Here is a 16,892-nt window from a genome sequence, read left to right as displayed (position 1 = left end):
TTCTACTCAATTAGAATGTCTCGAGATAATAAAACTAAATTATTTCTGAAAATTAAAGAGAAGTTGTGTGAATTTGAAAATCAAGAAAGTGCAAGAATATTAGAAAGATTCAGGGTGTTTTAAATCAACAGAATGCAAACTAGGACTTCGATTTCACCATTCCAATCCTATTCTATGTCTTATTTGGTTAAGATTCAATTCTCGTTTCTAAGGTTTGTTCTTATCTAAAATATGAAATGCCATTGATTGTGGTCAAGATCAACTATTCTTAATTTGTTATCTAACCATTGATTGTGGTCAAGATTACAAACAAGAATGCATTGAGTGCAAGAAGAACATCAAGAACCAAGAGTGTCTACGCATGGATCGTGCTTCAACAACATCTCATTCATTCACAAGAGCTATATCAATTTTACCCATTGATCGTGGTGTAATCTTGTCTCAAACATGTATCTAAATAATGGTGATCAGTCATTAAATCAACACATGATATATGAAGCACAATGAATAAAACTAGAAACTTGAATTGGTAACGAATTAATTAAGACATAGAATAGTCATGCTAGGCTACATCGAATCCCTAGTAAAAGAGTTTAGCCACACATAATATATAGAAACTTCAACAATTCAAGAAGGAACAACATCAAGAACTTAAGAAAAAGAACACCCTTTACAAAGTAATCTTGGTGAAGAGGATTCCCCTTTTAAGAACCTTGTTGCTTTCTTCTCTCGTAGTGATGTTGCTCTCCAATATCCTCACCTTACGTGATTTTTGAGTCTCTCCCTTAGGTCTGCCGTCTCTTGCTGTGTATGCTGTTCCCCTTTATATCATCCTTGGTTAGGTTAAAGTCATCCATATGAAAGGAAACAATATAATCCTAGTAGAATTAGAATCCTTTAGTTTCCTCTTGCATTAAGATTTTCTCCAGCTGAAATATGGAATCATAATAGTCAAAGATTCATGCAAATCATAAATTGATGCTCTATTAGTTTCCTTCAAAGGCTGGAAACGTCCTTGGGCTTTCAAGAAGTCTCAAACCAATATTGTTAAGTATGGGCCCGGATTCCTGATTTTCTGGCCTGCGCGGTCCGTATTCAAATTGTCATAACTTTGTCCACAAAACTCGGAATCACAAACTGTAAAATTCTTCAGAAACTAGACTTCCATATCTTTTCAACGGTATATGACACAAAACCCAGATCTTCTCAAAGGATTTATGGTGACCTTCACAAGTGGGCTGGACTGAACAGTGGCAGATTTTGCTGAAATTACCAAGACTCGCATGTACATGTCCAATAACATTGTCAAAATTGCCATTGACATAATTCATCGTCTAGGATTCGATTAACTGAAATGCAAACAAAAATAACGTAAAACACCCAAGCTTAACTTGAAAACAAAGCAATAAGTTAAGAAAGAGAGGTATAAAATCAATGTAATTTTACAGTCATCAAAGAGTTCTTTTGGAGGATCTGAGTCGTTGTCCAACCCCAGACCTTTTGGCCACAGATCTGATAGCCATGGTCTTTCCTAACTTCTGAAGGGTTGATGGAGTTTTTTTAGAAACAACAGAGCCCACTTCATGGCTATCATTGTCTTTGGAGGAGGCATGAACAGAACCTGCAAGCAACACCAACATTCAGCATATGCAATAAATAGAATACATAAGCAACAAATTTTAGGAGCTTACCAGAGTCACCAGGACCATTCAACCTTGGATCAGGAGCGACAATGGCTAGAAGTTCTTCCACATTATGGGAGAATTTCTGGTTCACGTATTCAGTCCACCAGTGGGTGAACTCTGGAGTAGTTTGATGGCATTCAATAAAAGCAGAAATTCTTGCTAACGATAGGATTGAAGCAGACACAGAGTAGATGCTGATGAGATCTTCAGCTGACCACACGCCCCTGCATGAAAAGGATTTGTTCTCTGAAATATACTGTGGCAGAGGAACCATTAGAACGAGTCCAAACTGTCGGGCTAGTTGAGCAGTATTGTAGTACTCCACCCTACATTTGTTATTGTGAGGGGACTCGCTGAAAAAATATGGAAGATCCCTTAAAGACAGGGAGTTGATCCATGTCACTTGGATTAGTGCTTAACTAATCTGGAGCTTGCCTACGATCAAAGGGAAACCAAACAAAGATAGCAAACTGGGAGAAATCCTGGTAGAAGTAAGAAAAGTAGTCTTTGAAGCTATGATCCAGAGGCTCCACTCCTTTGAATTATAGATTGAAGTAGTCCATGTTTGAGGAGACAAGATTGGGTTCAAGGCATAGGGGCTTGAAATAGGCCCCCAACCAGAGCTGCATTATCCAAAGAGAGCTAGGGCAACTCTCAAAGCCAGACTCTATGAAGGATTGCATAGCCCGATACACCATCGTCAGGACCATAGGAGCGAAGGAGTACACTACCCCGTGAGCCTAGTAGAGGGCAAGTTTGGTGAAATCCTGGGTTATCATTGAGGAGCTGACGTAGAAGAAGAACTTGTTGAGCCAAAAAATCAAGAAACGGGTATGCTCTTCTATTAACACAGTGTCTTTGTCTTCTGCAAAAGTTTTTAGCAAGAAGAAGTACGAGATATCTTTTACCTTTTTGGTAAGAGAATGAGGCTTTTCTGGAGGCTCGATGGAGTTTTAGCTTATGGAACTTGATTCCCAGAATGAAGGCAAGATCTTGACGGGTGGGGCTCATGAATCCAGCCCTGAAATGGAAAGAATTGGTCCCCATATCCCAGAATTGGGCAGCGGCACATAAGAGAGCTTTGTCAACATGGATTTTTTGTTCACTGATCACGAGGAGGTCATCAATCCCAAGTCTCTTTCAGAAATGTTCCAGATGAGGGTAAAGGTGACCCAACCACTTTCCATATTGTGGTTCCTCCATGGGCCATAAAAGGATAGGAGAGGTCTTAAAATAAGTAGCCCATGCATGGATATGGGTGAAGGGAAGCTCAAAACCACAGAGAGGATAAAAAGAGTTCAAAGATTTTGGAAAAGAGCCAACAAAAGAAGGGGCAAGTCCGAACCTCTTAGATCCAAAAGCTGGAGTAGGAACCCGCAGGAAAGGATGAGCATTTATGGGGATTTCTTCCTGTGTAATGATCTCTTGAACCTGAACACTTGGGTTAGAAGAAGGAGATGAAGTTCTAATGGCAGCCATGGTGAAAGACAGAAGAAGAAAATTTTGTGGAAGAAAGGAGTTCGTACAGAGAAGGGAGACAAAAAAGTGAGAAGATGGTAAAAGGGTTTTTTCCTCTGTCAGTCTTTGTGTGGAGGTAAAACTCCCTCGGTGAAAATCGTGTTAGCTCAGCTGATTGGTTGATATCAAGGCCAAGATCACGTTAGCGGCTCAATAAATAGGAGGATAAAAAATAAAAATTCAAATCATTCTCTTGTTCCAAGAGGAAGGTTTGAAGGGGGCATTGTTTGTACCAAAATTAAATCTTACAAGTCAGTTGACAGGTGGCAAAAAGTACCCACAATGTACAAAAAGCGACCAATCTCCTGGTGACATGTGGCGGAGACAATGAGATTTTTATACTAACATGTGTTCATTTTGTAGGTTTTTGATTCGTTGCAGCCCTGAAATCTGGGGATTAGTTCCCATAAATCAGGATTGTCCAAAGACTAGCTGTCCAAAAAGCTACAATTCAAGAAGTCTCGGTCCTAACGAATGAATTCTTTGCAAAAGTGATTCGTTGAATAAGCATCGAGATTCTAGCAGAGTTTTATCAAAGAGGGACCTAGAGAAACGAAATTCTGTTAGTTAAACAACCCGGTTTTCTCTCAAAGTTGTTTCTAGCTTAAACTTGTTTCTATGCAGCTCAAGCTACGTTCGTCATGCACCATTTAAAAGTTTCCATTTTCACATGATCCTTCGTGCAATCAGATGTGTCAGATACGACATCTCGCTCGAGCGGCAAATCTTTCGCTCAAACAACTAATATGTGGGTGCAGACATTAATCCGCCACAGGGTCGCTCAAGCAACGAAGCCTCTGGCCACCATCCATAGAATCGCTCGAGCTACTTTCCCACCCACTCGAGCAATTACCTATAGAATCGCTTGAGCGGCTTACACAAGCACTCAAGCAACTACATCTCTGGACGCCACCACAGACGAATTTGGTTTGCTTGTTGATCTCAATCCCTATGGAATTGATTGGTGACTACATCACATCCTTGCCCGACTTGACAGAATTCGCCCTTGAATTTGTCAAATCATCATCATCAGAGTTATCACCAATGTAAGGTTTCAGATGCTTCACATTGAATACATCAGTAGTATGGAGATGGATTGGGAGCTTCAACAGATAAGCTTCAGTTAATTTTCTCAATAATCTCCATCGGTCCAATTTTTTGGGCAATCAAGTTATTATAATCCCCAGGAAGAAAAAGATCCTTGTAAGCACAGCCCATAAGAAATCACCAACGATAACTTCAACATGACGACATGTCAAGTACGTATGCAGCATGAAATTGACACTTCTTTCCAAGAATTTATATTGAGTTAATTGATGCACATGTTAGACATTGGCAATGAAATCCTTGGTTTTACCAAGAATTTTTGTTAGATCAAGATCATCGGTAAGATCAAGAAGGGATCATAAGTTAATCCCATAAACAATGAAGAACAAATTTCTATCAATACTTTGATTAACCGAATGATTGAACTTGAACTTAGCCTGAAAAAATGATTGATCCCATGACTTCAAATTTGCACTGATGCAACATATTACCAAGCAAGCAGTTCACGACCTCGGTTTGGAAATTCGTTTGCGGATGGTACGCATTGTTGAAGTCAAGCCTGGTGTTGGACAACTGTCACAAACTCCACAAAAAATTACCTCAAAAATATGATATCTTGATCAGAAACACTGGAAAGTAGTAGTCTATGCAAGAGATAAATCTCCCAAAAATATGACTCCGCCATAATAGATGCATCTGTACTTTTTTTACAAGCAATAAAATGCAACATTTTTGAAAAATGGTCCACAACAACAAATATAGAGTCTATACCATGCTGTGTCTGCGGCACACCAATGATGAAATCTTTGCAAATGTGTCCACGGCTGATTACGGATCGGTAATGGTAAATACATAAGCACATTAGTAGTTGTCCCTTGGATGCCAATCCAATTTGATAGTTTGAGACAAAAATGACCAACCTATTTTATCTTAGATGGCCGGAAATAAAATGAAAATACGAGTTGTAACATTTTGTATCTCCCGGCATGACCCTCATTATGTTGCTCCTAAGTGATTTTTCTATGAAGGCTAGACTCGGGTAGACAAAGTTGTACTTCCCAAAATAAGAATTCTTGGTGTAATGCATAGTCTATAAAGTCGTCAGCAACTGTGGCCTTCCACATTGGCACAAAATATTGTTTGGTATCATACAAGGCAACAAAATTATCAAAACTCAAAAATTGTGCTTTGCATCATTGTAAACAACATAGTCTTACGACTAAGGGCATCTACCACCTTATTCAGTACTCCTAACTTGTGTTTAAATAAAAATTAAGTTTGTGCAAATACCCACCCAATGAACATGCCTGTCAAAGAGTTTATCCTTATTGTTGATGTATTTCATGGTTGTATTATCAGAATATAAGACAAACTCTATATGCATTAAATAAGATTTTCAATGCTTTAGCGCCTACACAATAGCATAAAACTCCACATCATAAGATGAATAATTAAAGCTTATTGTCATTTAACTTCTCGTTGAAGAAGGCTATTGACCCGTTCAACTAATTTAAAACACCTCCAATTCCCTCTTTGGAGGCGACACAATGCAGCTCAAAAGGCTTAGAGAAGTTTGGTATGGCCAAAAACATGAGCAATGGTAAGCTTCCATTTAATCGACTTGAAGGCTTCATTTGCTACATTCGTCCAGTAAAAATTTTTCACTTTCAAGAAATTTGTGATCGGTGCCATGATAGTGCTGAATTGTTGTATAAATCATCTATAAAATGAAGTCAACCCATGGAACCTCCGTACTTTAGTCAATGTTTTTGAATTTTACGCACTTTCTCCACCTTCGCTTCATCAACTGTGGTGCCATCCTTGAAAAATGCTACTCGTCATGAAAGAACATTTCTTTGTTGTCAGATACAAGTTCTCTCTCTGCATAACAGCCAATGCTTCGTGTAGATGTTGCAAGTGTGCGTCCGAGGTGACACTATAAATCAAAATATTATGAAAATAAACAACAACGTAACAAACCTCACGATGAAGGACCGCAACACCTGACTCATGAACCTCATGAACATGCTCGGCGATATAGAGAAACCAAAAGGCATCACCAACCACTCATGCAATTCCTCGTGTATCTTAAACGTAGTCTTCCATTCGTCTCTAGATAGAACCCAAATTTGATGGTTTCCTAACATCAAATACATTTTGGAGAATACTGAAGCTCCACTAAGCCCATCCACCTGCAACCCAATATTCGTGTGTTTTCCATCTCATTACACTTAATGATAAATATATTTAATGGAGCAGATGGTAAGAGAATTTAGTTAGAGATGTGTGTCCTGATGATGGTGGCGTTCCATTTCTTGTGTTTGTTGGTGTGGTTATAATGTTGGATTATATTCATGATATATTTTTGCTATGATATGATAATGTGATTAATTGCTTATAAATATTTGTGAGTGTCATTCTGATAATCCCACACGAGACAAAACTTGTCTACTAGGGATACCTAAGGGTTTAAAGACTTGTTGCATATACTAAATACAGTTGCGATTCCTACAAAAGTGAGTTAGATGTGAAATTTTTTATTTTTGGTTCATGGCTTATTTTACCTTTGCTTGAGAACTAGCAAATTCTAATTGTGGGGATATTTGATAAGTCCATATTATATGGATACATTTGTGTTTTTATATGGGCTTTTGCATGATCATTTGGATGATTTCCTATCAATTGGTCTATTTTGTGCTTTTATAGGTGCAAGTGCAATTAAACTCAATATGGGCTGAAAATAGAGCAGTTGATGTGTTGTTCGGATGCCAAGAATTTTTGCTGTAGAGACTCGATTCTAGAGTTTTTAGTGGCATTAGATAGTACACTTCTCAAGCGTCGCATCGATGGCAAGTTAGTCAAATTTGTTCACATCTGACGAAGGTACGAGGTCGCAAAACTGAGTTAATTGAGTCCTAGGGATAGCATTACATTACTTGTTGCCGCAAAGAAGTGTCATTCGCACAAAGGAAGAAATCATACCGAATTTGGATGCTCGAGCTCCCACTTAAGCTCACAATCCTTATGCTTTAATAAAAGATTTTAGAGAATATGTGTTCGCTAGTTCAAGTGAGATTGGTACCAAAAATGACTAGAGAAGGTTTGCTCGAGAGGAATCGTGATTGAGCCACAAATTTAACCTAATTCGACAGTTGATATAAAAGAGCACTTAACGAGAGATGGAGAGGAGCTTTGAGGGGAGAGATTTTTTGGACAAGGGAAGCAGCCATGCAACTAGGATAGGGAGCTAGAGGATATTTTAGTACAAATTTTCTACAAATGTGTTGGCTTTTCTTAACTCCCATGGGTTTAATTTTTCTTCTTTGTTTGTTTGAACCTAGTATGAGGAACTAATTCTCTTGTTAGGAGATGATGTAGCCACGCTATTATGCTCAAGAATTTTGGTTTGATTGTCAATTTATTCATGCTTTGTTGACTGTTAATTGTTATACTTGATTGATAATTGAATCTTGATGATTGATCACTATTAGGATTTGACTATTTTCATGCAATTTGAGTTTAGTTTTTTGCAATTTAACACTATAATTACCTAGACATAGATGTCATATACTAGGATTTATGTGATCGTGATAAAAGTTATCATTGATCATAAATAGTTGCGGATAGATGTAATAAGTTAGACGCCATGACTACTACATGAATTAGGGGAGTTGATCATTGACATGTATGAGTGAGTTGATAGTTAATAACCAAATGGATTGAGTATTATGGAGAGTGGTAAAATCGGAACCCTAATACTTCCATCAATTTTCACAGACACTTGATTTGTTCTTTTGCGACATATTGAGAATTGTATTTTAACGTTGCTCGTTGGTTTGGAATTTGTTCTTTGCGACATATTTAGGATTCTCTTTGAACATTGCTCTTTAGTTTTGGAATTTAGCAATCCCAACATTCTTGACCTTTTTATTCAGTGATATTTGTTAGTGAATGTTGGAACTAAGTTAAACTAATACTCAATCCTTGTGGGACGATACTCATTTTTGCTAATCTATACTATTATTTATTCGTGCCCTTACAAGTATAATTGAGTTTGAAATCGCTATAACTTTATTGGCGAAATGTAACCCATCAATTTGATAGCTTATGGGAGCCCAACATGTTTATTTCATTGATTTAATCAATATAATAGTTTTATTTCTACTCTTTTATCACATAATTCATTGTCCAAAATTTATTATATTAATATAGATTCTATTGCTTTGAAAGTACATTGTATAATTCATTGTTTAATTCTGAATTCGTTGTTTTTTAAAATTTCTTTGAAAAAACAATAGAATTAAGATTTACCTGATGAAACTCATCGACGATGAATCTTGTTAAAAAGAGTTTTATGCACTGATTCTAAATATATAACTTTTTTAAAAATCTGACATGTATTTTAAGAGTTAAAACGCTTTAAAATTTCATTTAAAATACTTGACATCTCATGAGTTACCTAACACTACTGTTCTAGTGATTCAAAATTCCACATCAACACACTCGGCACTTTTAACCAATGAACGCATTCCACATGTAAGGGCCAAATTTTATTTCAAAGATAGACAACAGTATCATAAAGTTTTCCTTTGAAACCTCAACCAATTGATTCACAACATTGAATTAAATATTACAACAAATCAAGTAAAAAAATCCACCTAAAAAAATCTTAGCACTACATCCCTAAGAAGAATCTCACAATTGGACAAATTCACACTCTAGAACCCACGAACTCTTGCAAGGTTCAATATGCTTACTTTGCAATGAAAAAGGCTTATTTTATTTCCTTGCGAAATCAATCACGGAGTCTGCACATTTGAGTCCTTGGATTTGTTCTCTTCCGAAGATGGACGGTTCTCTGAGTCAGATTGCCGGATATCTTCAATCATACGAACAACCTCATCCATGTTGGGTCGCATATCTGGGACTTTCGCAACACATGCCATCCCAATTTGCAACATCTGCACCATTTCTTCTTCAATATTCTGGTACCGCATCAGCTCAACATCAAAAACCTCCGCTGTCCACTCCTCCCTGACAATGGACTGGACCCATCTTGGGAGATCAACTATGTCATCACGTCCAGGCGACTGGAGCGGAGCTTTTCCTGTCAACATTTCAAGCAAGAGGACGCCAAAGCTGTACACGTCTGATTTATGCGTGTGCTTACGCGTTTCAACCACCTCAGGAGCACGATAGCCTGCACCTCGAGATGGAGTGGCAGGGACATTCATAAGAGAAGTCATGCCAAAATCAGAGATGCAGCCATCATTGTCAAGGCTGAGAAGGATATTTGAGGCTTTGATATTTCCATGAGTGAATTTTGGACCACCCACAGAGTGGATATGGGCAATCCCTCGCGCAGCTCCAAGGGATATCTTGACCCTTGTTCCCCAGTCTAAAGGAGTTCTCCCAGCTTCCCTGTTTACTGCCAACAAAGCAAAATTAAGTCTTGCTTTAGAAAATATTGATTCCAAACAACAGGAAAGTTAATGATCGACGTCGGACACATTGAGATTTCCAAGGCAATTGCCATGTATCCGAATATGGATATGCTGGAAAAACACAATAAATCTGATGGTCAGCAAGTTGATAAGAAAAGTCAAACTTTTCAACAATTTCTAGATTCTTCGTAACTCCAGGATTTCGTTACTCCAGGAACAGATAAACTGACATTATATAATTGACAGTTCAAGCAAATTCTAATCCAAACGATAGAAAGAGCAAGATAATAGTCATGCTGCTTTCACAGATGTGCGTATAAATTCATTGCTTCCACACTCCATTTTGATGATAGCTGTTCCAGACAAAGACTGGAAAATGTTGTAAGTGAAGATGCATGAGACTGTTTTGGGAATGGCATGTTATTAAATGTGATTGTCTTATTTATGCACTGTAACATTTGAGCTAAATTAATGCAAACTTGTCATGTACGTGCAAAAAGTTCCTCTATGAGTCATGAAATTTAGTAATAGAAAAAGAATTAGGTCATACCATGCAAGAGCACTGATAAGCTACCACCTGGAAGATAGTCATATACCAGGAGTTTCTCATCCTTTGAGTAATAATATGCACGAAGTGGCACAATATTTGGATGCTGACCAACCCTTCCCACTATTTCCATCTGCTGTTCAAAGTCCCTTTTCCCCACGACGACTTCCTTCAACCTTTTTACAACCACTGTTGTTGACTCCTCCAATATGGCCTTATACGCGGTCCCAAAACTACCTTTTCCCAGGACTTCTGCAGAAGCCCTCAGTAAATCCTCAAGATCAAAGTTATAAGAAGATCCTTCAAAGAAAACCAGCTTGTTTTTCTCAGGTTCCTGCACCCCACTTCCAAAATCCTCTTTGGGCTTTTCACCCCTCCCACCACTAGCAGCCTTTCCTTTTAGCACACTTCTGCCTCTACCATCTTTTTTCTTCAAGCAGCAACATAAGGTAATTGAAGCTGCAAGAAGCAGGAGCATAAACCCTCCAACTGCAATGGCAATGATAATTCCAGTTGTCAGTTTATTTTTGGAGTTTTCTTTGGGAGGCATTACTGGGGGAGGAGAGAAATCTGGAGATGGAGAAGGCGGAGGGAGAATGACAGAACAAGGTTTAAGAGGTGGTCCACATAACAAAGTGTTTCCAACAAAGGATGAATTGGGAAATTTTTGAAGGGAAGATGGAATTGAGCCATTGAGAATATTGTAGCTTAAATTCAAACGCTTGAGCCTGGTATGGTTGAGGTCAGGTATGGGTCCAGAAAGGGTGTTGTTTTGGAGGTTCAATCCTGTGAGCTCTGTCAAGTTTGCAATTGTCTGTGGAATACTGCCATTGAAGGAATTGAATGAAAGATCTAACACATTGAGTTGGGAGGAAAGGGAGAGAGGAATATCACCAAAGAAGTTATTGTGTTGGAGGTAAAGATATTGGAGTAATGGAAGAGAGGTAACATCAGAAGGCAGATTTCCACTTAGGAGATTAGATCGAAGACTGAGAATTGTGAGAGCATCTAGTCTACCAAGTGTGTTGGTTGGGATTTGGCCAACAAATCCTACTCCTGGAAGCCGAAGGGCTGAAACACGAGTGCCGCCTGTATTACAAGTGACACCCACCCAAGACGTGCAGATGGAGGAAGCAGAACTCCAGTTGAGGTTCCGAAGATGAGGTACAGCCACAGCAAAGGCAAGAAGAGCTTGCTTATCAGAATTCAGATCCGCAACAGCAGAAGGCAAAATAGTTGCTACCAAAAAAATATATGATACGACCAAAGTGCAGCAGAACTCCATTGAAACTTTTGTTAACTGGGTAAGCGAATTTGGTAGTGGTACTGATAATGTCACCTCTGCAGATGTCACTGTTTCCCTGAAACAGCACAGATATCCCAAGAACAACATTAGGCAGCTGTGAAGGAAGAAAGAAGAAAAAAGGTAATTTTCAGTGAACAATATGATCAGACAGAGAGATCAACTCTGCGAAATTCAAATCATCATGACCAGTGAATAATATAATTTTTTTTGGTAAGTAGTGAATAACGAAGATTACTGCCATCAACTTTTTTTATCTGATTTTATTTTCTAGCAATTTAAAGGTGATCTTTAGCAAGGACAATAGACAATCATATATAGAGATGAAAAATCAATGAAGCAAATTTCCTTAAGCCAGAAGTACTCGACACAACTTTGTTGTTCATGAAAATGAAGTATAGCACGACACAAACATTGGTATCACTAGCATCTAAGAGCTCAAAACAGCATTTACAGCAAAAAAAAGATAGATGACAAACTTTTCCCTTAGGGTAAACATAAAAAAGCAGTCGTGTCCTGCACGGAAAATCTTTATTTAAGAACTTTTTTCAGTAAAAATGATAAACAACTCTTGTGCACAAAACTCCCACAATGGGCAAGATCGGGGACGGGCGATGTACGCGGACCTTACCCCGAAATAATATGTGGAAAGGTTGTTTCAAGGAATTGAACCTGTGACCTGTAGGTTTCAACCCTACAACTCTACTACTAGGCCACATGTAGAAGCTTTTTTTAGTGAAGAAAATAAATCGGTAAAGTTACATCACTTAAATAATATTTCATTATATGATAAAGTTTGTAATCTGAGAGAAGGTGGCAATCACATATGGGAAGGAATAAAGCAAAAGCTGCAAAACAATACATTAAAGTATTGCATAACATTCTAAGGTCCCTTTAAAAAAAATGCCCTTTCTTCATCATACTAGCCAAAGGACAAGAAAAAAGATTAAAGGCAAAGAGAAAAGGGGTTCTCATTAATAATAGAGTGAGGTGATGAAGGCATTCCCTGCACGCCTTTGTCTATCATGACAGAGATTCAAAAGCAGACTATACTTAAAAAGCTAATATGCTTAGGAAAAAACCAGGATGCTTATCCTTGCTAACGAAAATTTTATGGGTGACAACAAGCTATCAGAGGTTACCCTGAACAATTGCATTGTAATTTACACAAACCAGTGTTTGTGACTTGTGAGTGAGCCAAGTGGGGTTGTATAACATATATTATATGATGCAAAAATACATGAGAGATTATTAGAATGAGTTTCAATTTTCAAATTAAGAGCCCTGCATTTAGGGGACAATAGGAATTTAAAAAGGTAACTGATAGTTGGAGTCGTTGAACAACCAAAGCATATATCAAGTTATAATGGAAAAAAGAAACTGTTCAGATGTAACATAAATAAGGGGTGACCAACGAGAATTGGCTTGGTTGGTAATCGACTGGGTTAGACATATGTGTGCTCAAAGCTCAATTCTAACCGTAAACATAATTATTTCAAAAAAAAAAACATAAATAAGGGGTGGAAGGCTCCCGTTTTAGCCCATTTTGGGCTCAATTTTTTCAATTAAAAAAATAAATGTGTAGTAATTAAGTCGATGAATATAACAATTTTTTTCTCCGAAACAAAAATAAAATTAACATGTAAAATGCATCACAATTCTGGACCTATATAATATAACACAAAACATTCTACGTCTCTCTCGTAATTAATTTGATTTTATTTCATAATAGAATTTCATAGTTGGAAATGCACTCCTGCTTCAAGTTCCAACAAAGCAACCTCTCTATCAGTATCTTCCCGTTTCTCTCTTGTTCTATAAATGAAGGGGTAACTTTAGAAAATCGAACGTTGACGAAATCAAAAGCAGATCTAATAATGAAGCTTAATTAATGGTGAAAAAACATTCAATGCAAAGTTATCAATCAATAAAGGCATTGAAGGGTAGAGAAATATCGAACCTGAAAACACGAGGAGGATGCAGGATACTTTCATCCCCAGTCCCAAAATAATGAATTTGCGGATTGCATCCCCACTAGAGCTCTTGCTCCGTCGGAACAATTTCTGACGGCATTTGGCGTAGTTGCAGCTCCAGATCCGGCATTAGATCAGGACTGCTCCATAACAAACGGCGTGAATGTGGCACGAACTAAGTAAATCTCGAATTCCCAGAATTGCCTCGACCATTTATTGACGGCTAGTGCGAAGAGAGAACACAAGTAAGAAAGGATTGAGACTTTTACTCAGCCAAGCACGAGCTAATTAAGAAACAAATGTGGATTGAGGCTTATTTCATTAAACAAAAACGAACTTGCTTGCTGGAGTCTGGAGCGACTCCCTAAGACCGGAATAGGAAGAAGAAGGAGGAGGAAATAGAGAGAGAAAGTAAAAGGAGCGCAGAGAGAGAGTGAGAGAGAGCTGCGAGAGCAGAAAGTGTCTTGAGAGTGATGAGTCATGGAGTCATGGGACGACGCCTCCTCATTAATTAGTCTTTTAACATTCTGTTTTTTTTTTTTTTTTATAATTAATGTATTGACGATTGTTGTGATTTCATTTTCAATTTGAGGCCTGGATTTCTTCATAATTACAACTATGCTCTTTCACTCGACCACGTCTAATCCAATACTAATATTTGGACTAATTTATCTCTTGTTACGCCGACTTGAATTCTCTATATTAATATATTTGAAGTTTATACATTATTAATTTTATTCGAATTATTGTTTTTTTTATTGAAATGAGGATGGAAATTCGAATTACAAGGTGATATATATTATTTTCACCACTCCAACTAATAAACCGACTCTGTTTGAATAAAACTAATCATGACTAATTTCATTCGAAAAATCTATTTAAAAAAGAGTGGTAACTATTCTCTTAGATGTTCCTTTGCTAAAGATGTGCTTAATTTTTACCCTGACAAAGCTTTGATTATTACAAAAATGTCCTACGCAATAAATATCCGGAGTCCCTCAATCGCCATGCCCTTTGGATCTCAATTCTCAAAGGTGGCTGTGGGAACAATTACGAATAATTGTGGAATCAATTATTAGGATGTATAAGACTTGAAAGCATCCAACCATTTCTCACCAACTTGTGTGTTTATTATAATACCACCCAACCACCCTCACCGAATATGTCACAACACACATGCATTTCCATTAACCTCAACTTATTTGTTGGCTGGGCTATACCTTGGCCGCATTGGAATTGGAATTTCACACTGCATGTGTCAATGGAAAAAAATGAAAGATAATATTTAACTGTTAAGTTATTCATTCCTTGTATGAGAATACAATATCACCATTCATTCCTTGGATAGCTTACGAGCCTAGGATTGACGGGACATTTGGTTGGGATTTGAATGATAAAATTTCAAATTCATTCCACCTTCTATGATCTCCCTTTATGGAGAACAGCCATATGCCTCATGAGTGGTGAGGATTTCATTAAATGACTTCAATTTCAAGCTTCAACAATTGGGCAATTTGGAGACATTCAAACCCTCAGAGCCCAAGATTATCATTTGCAATACATAATTTCCTTTTCAAATTGGTTGGAATAAATTCTATTAAATACAGGTGTTCAATTGGAATTGCCAGACTAATAATCCACAGTCCCATATCTAACGGCTACCTTTTCTTTCTTTCATTCTTTCTTTTTAAAAATTTCAGCACCATGAAATAAAATAGTAATACTCCTTTTTCGTAGACATAAGAATCTCACCTACCACCACCCAAATAGACAATTAAATATCCAATAAAGTTTCAGCACAATTGCTCCCTTAAACGTTGCTTTCCCTCTTTTACCTTTAATTTCTTTTAGCAAAACTTAATATTACCTACCAATCCATTACTAAACGCAATCCTTCTAATTCCAAATAAGACGAATAAAAGAGAAGCATTGACCACAAAACAAATAAAGAATAGCAAAAATAACAACAGAAAAACCTCAAAGATTGAAAAGCCACTTGCCACTTTTGTTAAGACATTCTCCTAACCTAATTCAAAAATGCTAAACATCTCAATTTTTTTTTTAACGAAAGTCTTCCCAAATTTAGGCGACATTGTCATCTAGACATGTTGACATGGCCCATATTTGAAAATCAAATTTTCATCTTCTCTCCCATTTCTCTTTTGTTTAAATTTTGAAAATAACTCCTTGCCTTTTTTTATCTTCTACTCCCCCTTCTCTCTCACTTTCATAATTTCATCATCTCTCTCATTTAACCAAAAATAGAAAAATAAAATATTCAAATTCACGAATTAGATTGAAAAAAAATGTAACTCACATTCAAACAGTCAAGTAAAGCATATATACACCAATTACATCGGCAAAAAATAATTTAACTCATTTATATAACACAAATCAATGCAATGTACAAAATCAATGTAAATTACATTGTATTCATAAATTACAAAATCAATTACTCATTTAGGGGGACGGTGCTGGAGGTGGCCAGAGCGACAAATTACATTGTTTTTAAAAACAATGTAATTGCTCGAGACATTGCTGGAGGTGGTTGGAGACGCTGGAGATGGTTGAATGCCCGAATCAACAAATTATATTTTTTTAAAGACAACGTAAATTTCTCGGGTCATTGAATTTTGATAGTTATATGGTCGGGAAATGGCTAGATAAGGTGTGCCTCGACACGTGGAGTCTAAATATGGGGTTGGTTACTGGAGAAGTCGCTAGAGACGACTGGATCGACACGATTTTTGCTGTGGTGACCTCATCCTTCAAGTGTTTTGTTTAGATGATACAAGCGGTACTAGATGGTGTAGAGAGTCAGAAAATGATTGTGGTGATCGGGTGCTTCCGTCTAGTGGGTTGATAGCCCCGATCGATAGTCGAATGGAAGAGCTCTTAGTTGGTGGTGGTTGTCTCACGAGAGTGGGATAGAGAGAGAGAGAAAGGGAGAAGAGAAGAAAAAGAGAGAGTGAGTGTTCATATGAACACCAATGCTGATGTGGAATGTCACATATGATTGGGAAGGCTTGGGACCATTTTGTATTAGGACATTTAGCACTACTAGACCTAATTAATGAGCCCAACTTCTCATCCTCTTCAAAGCACGCTAAGAATCTTCTAAGATCATAACTTTTCCTATTGCCCTATTTTTCAATCCCTATCTTGTCCTGTCACTTTGAGTCATCCAATTAACTAGTGACACTTAAACTAGTACCTCCAAGGTTACACCGACACGATCATGATAACTAATCTGGGGGGGTGCCGATGCAATGTTGCATCGGTTTTAACCATTTCTCTTTTTTAGCCGCCTGATCAATTAAAATCTATCTAACAGCTATGATGTAATAAAAGGGTTGATTGGATTTTATTTTTTTG

The 16,892-nt window shown here is 37.5% G+C and overlaps 2 protein-coding genes across 4 annotated transcripts; both read right to left on the bottom strand.

Moving 5' to 3' along the window:
* Nucleotides 1-494: 494 nt before the first annotated feature.
* On the bottom strand, nt 495-3,319 carry LOC120017183. 2 transcript variants are annotated; one of them, XM_038870326.1, is made up of 3 exons: nt 1,692-3,319; nt 1,447-1,621; nt 495-1,349 (listed from the first exon to the last, which is right to left on the bottom strand). In XM_038870326.1, the coding sequence occupies exons 1-2, from the start codon at nt 1,957-1,959 to the stop codon at nt 1,452-1,454; spliced, it is 438 nt and encodes a 145-aa protein (XP_038726254.1). In that variant the 5' UTR covers nt 1,960-3,319; the 3' UTR covers nt 495-1,349; nt 1,447-1,451. The 2 variants fall into 2 exon arrangements, with proteins under 2 accessions (XP_038726254.1, XP_038726246.1); XM_038870318.1 differs by having other exon boundaries at nt 495-1,621.
* A 5,459-nt stretch (nt 3,320-8,778) lies between these two features.
* LOC120016290 (probable inactive receptor kinase At5g58300) lies at nt 8,779-14,003 on the bottom strand. Of its 2 annotated transcripts, none has more exons than XM_038868993.1 (3): nt 13,505-14,003; nt 10,245-11,641; nt 8,779-9,678 (listed from the first exon to the last, which is right to left on the bottom strand). In XM_038868993.1, exons 2-3 carry the CDS (start codon nt 11,632-11,634, stop codon nt 9,050-9,052), a joined length of 2,019 nt encoding a protein of 672 aa, XP_038724921.1. In that variant the 5' UTR covers nt 11,635-11,641; nt 13,505-14,003; the 3' UTR covers nt 8,779-9,049. The 2 variants fall into 2 exon arrangements, with proteins under 2 accessions (XP_038724921.1, XP_038724929.1); XM_038869001.1 differs by having other exon boundaries at nt 10,245-11,602.
* Between the last annotated feature and the right edge of the window lie 2,889 nt (nt 14,004-16,892).

Source organism: Tripterygium wilfordii, chromosome 2, assembly GCF_013401445.1.
Source record: "Tripterygium wilfordii isolate XIE 37 chromosome 2, ASM1340144v1, whole genome shotgun sequence".
In the NCBI taxonomy this organism is placed as follows: domain Eukaryota; kingdom Viridiplantae; phylum Streptophyta; class Magnoliopsida; order Celastrales; family Celastraceae; genus Tripterygium; species Tripterygium wilfordii.
The sequence above is the reverse complement of the archived record's forward strand: the minus strand, read 5'-3'. Positions and strand labels throughout refer to the sequence as shown.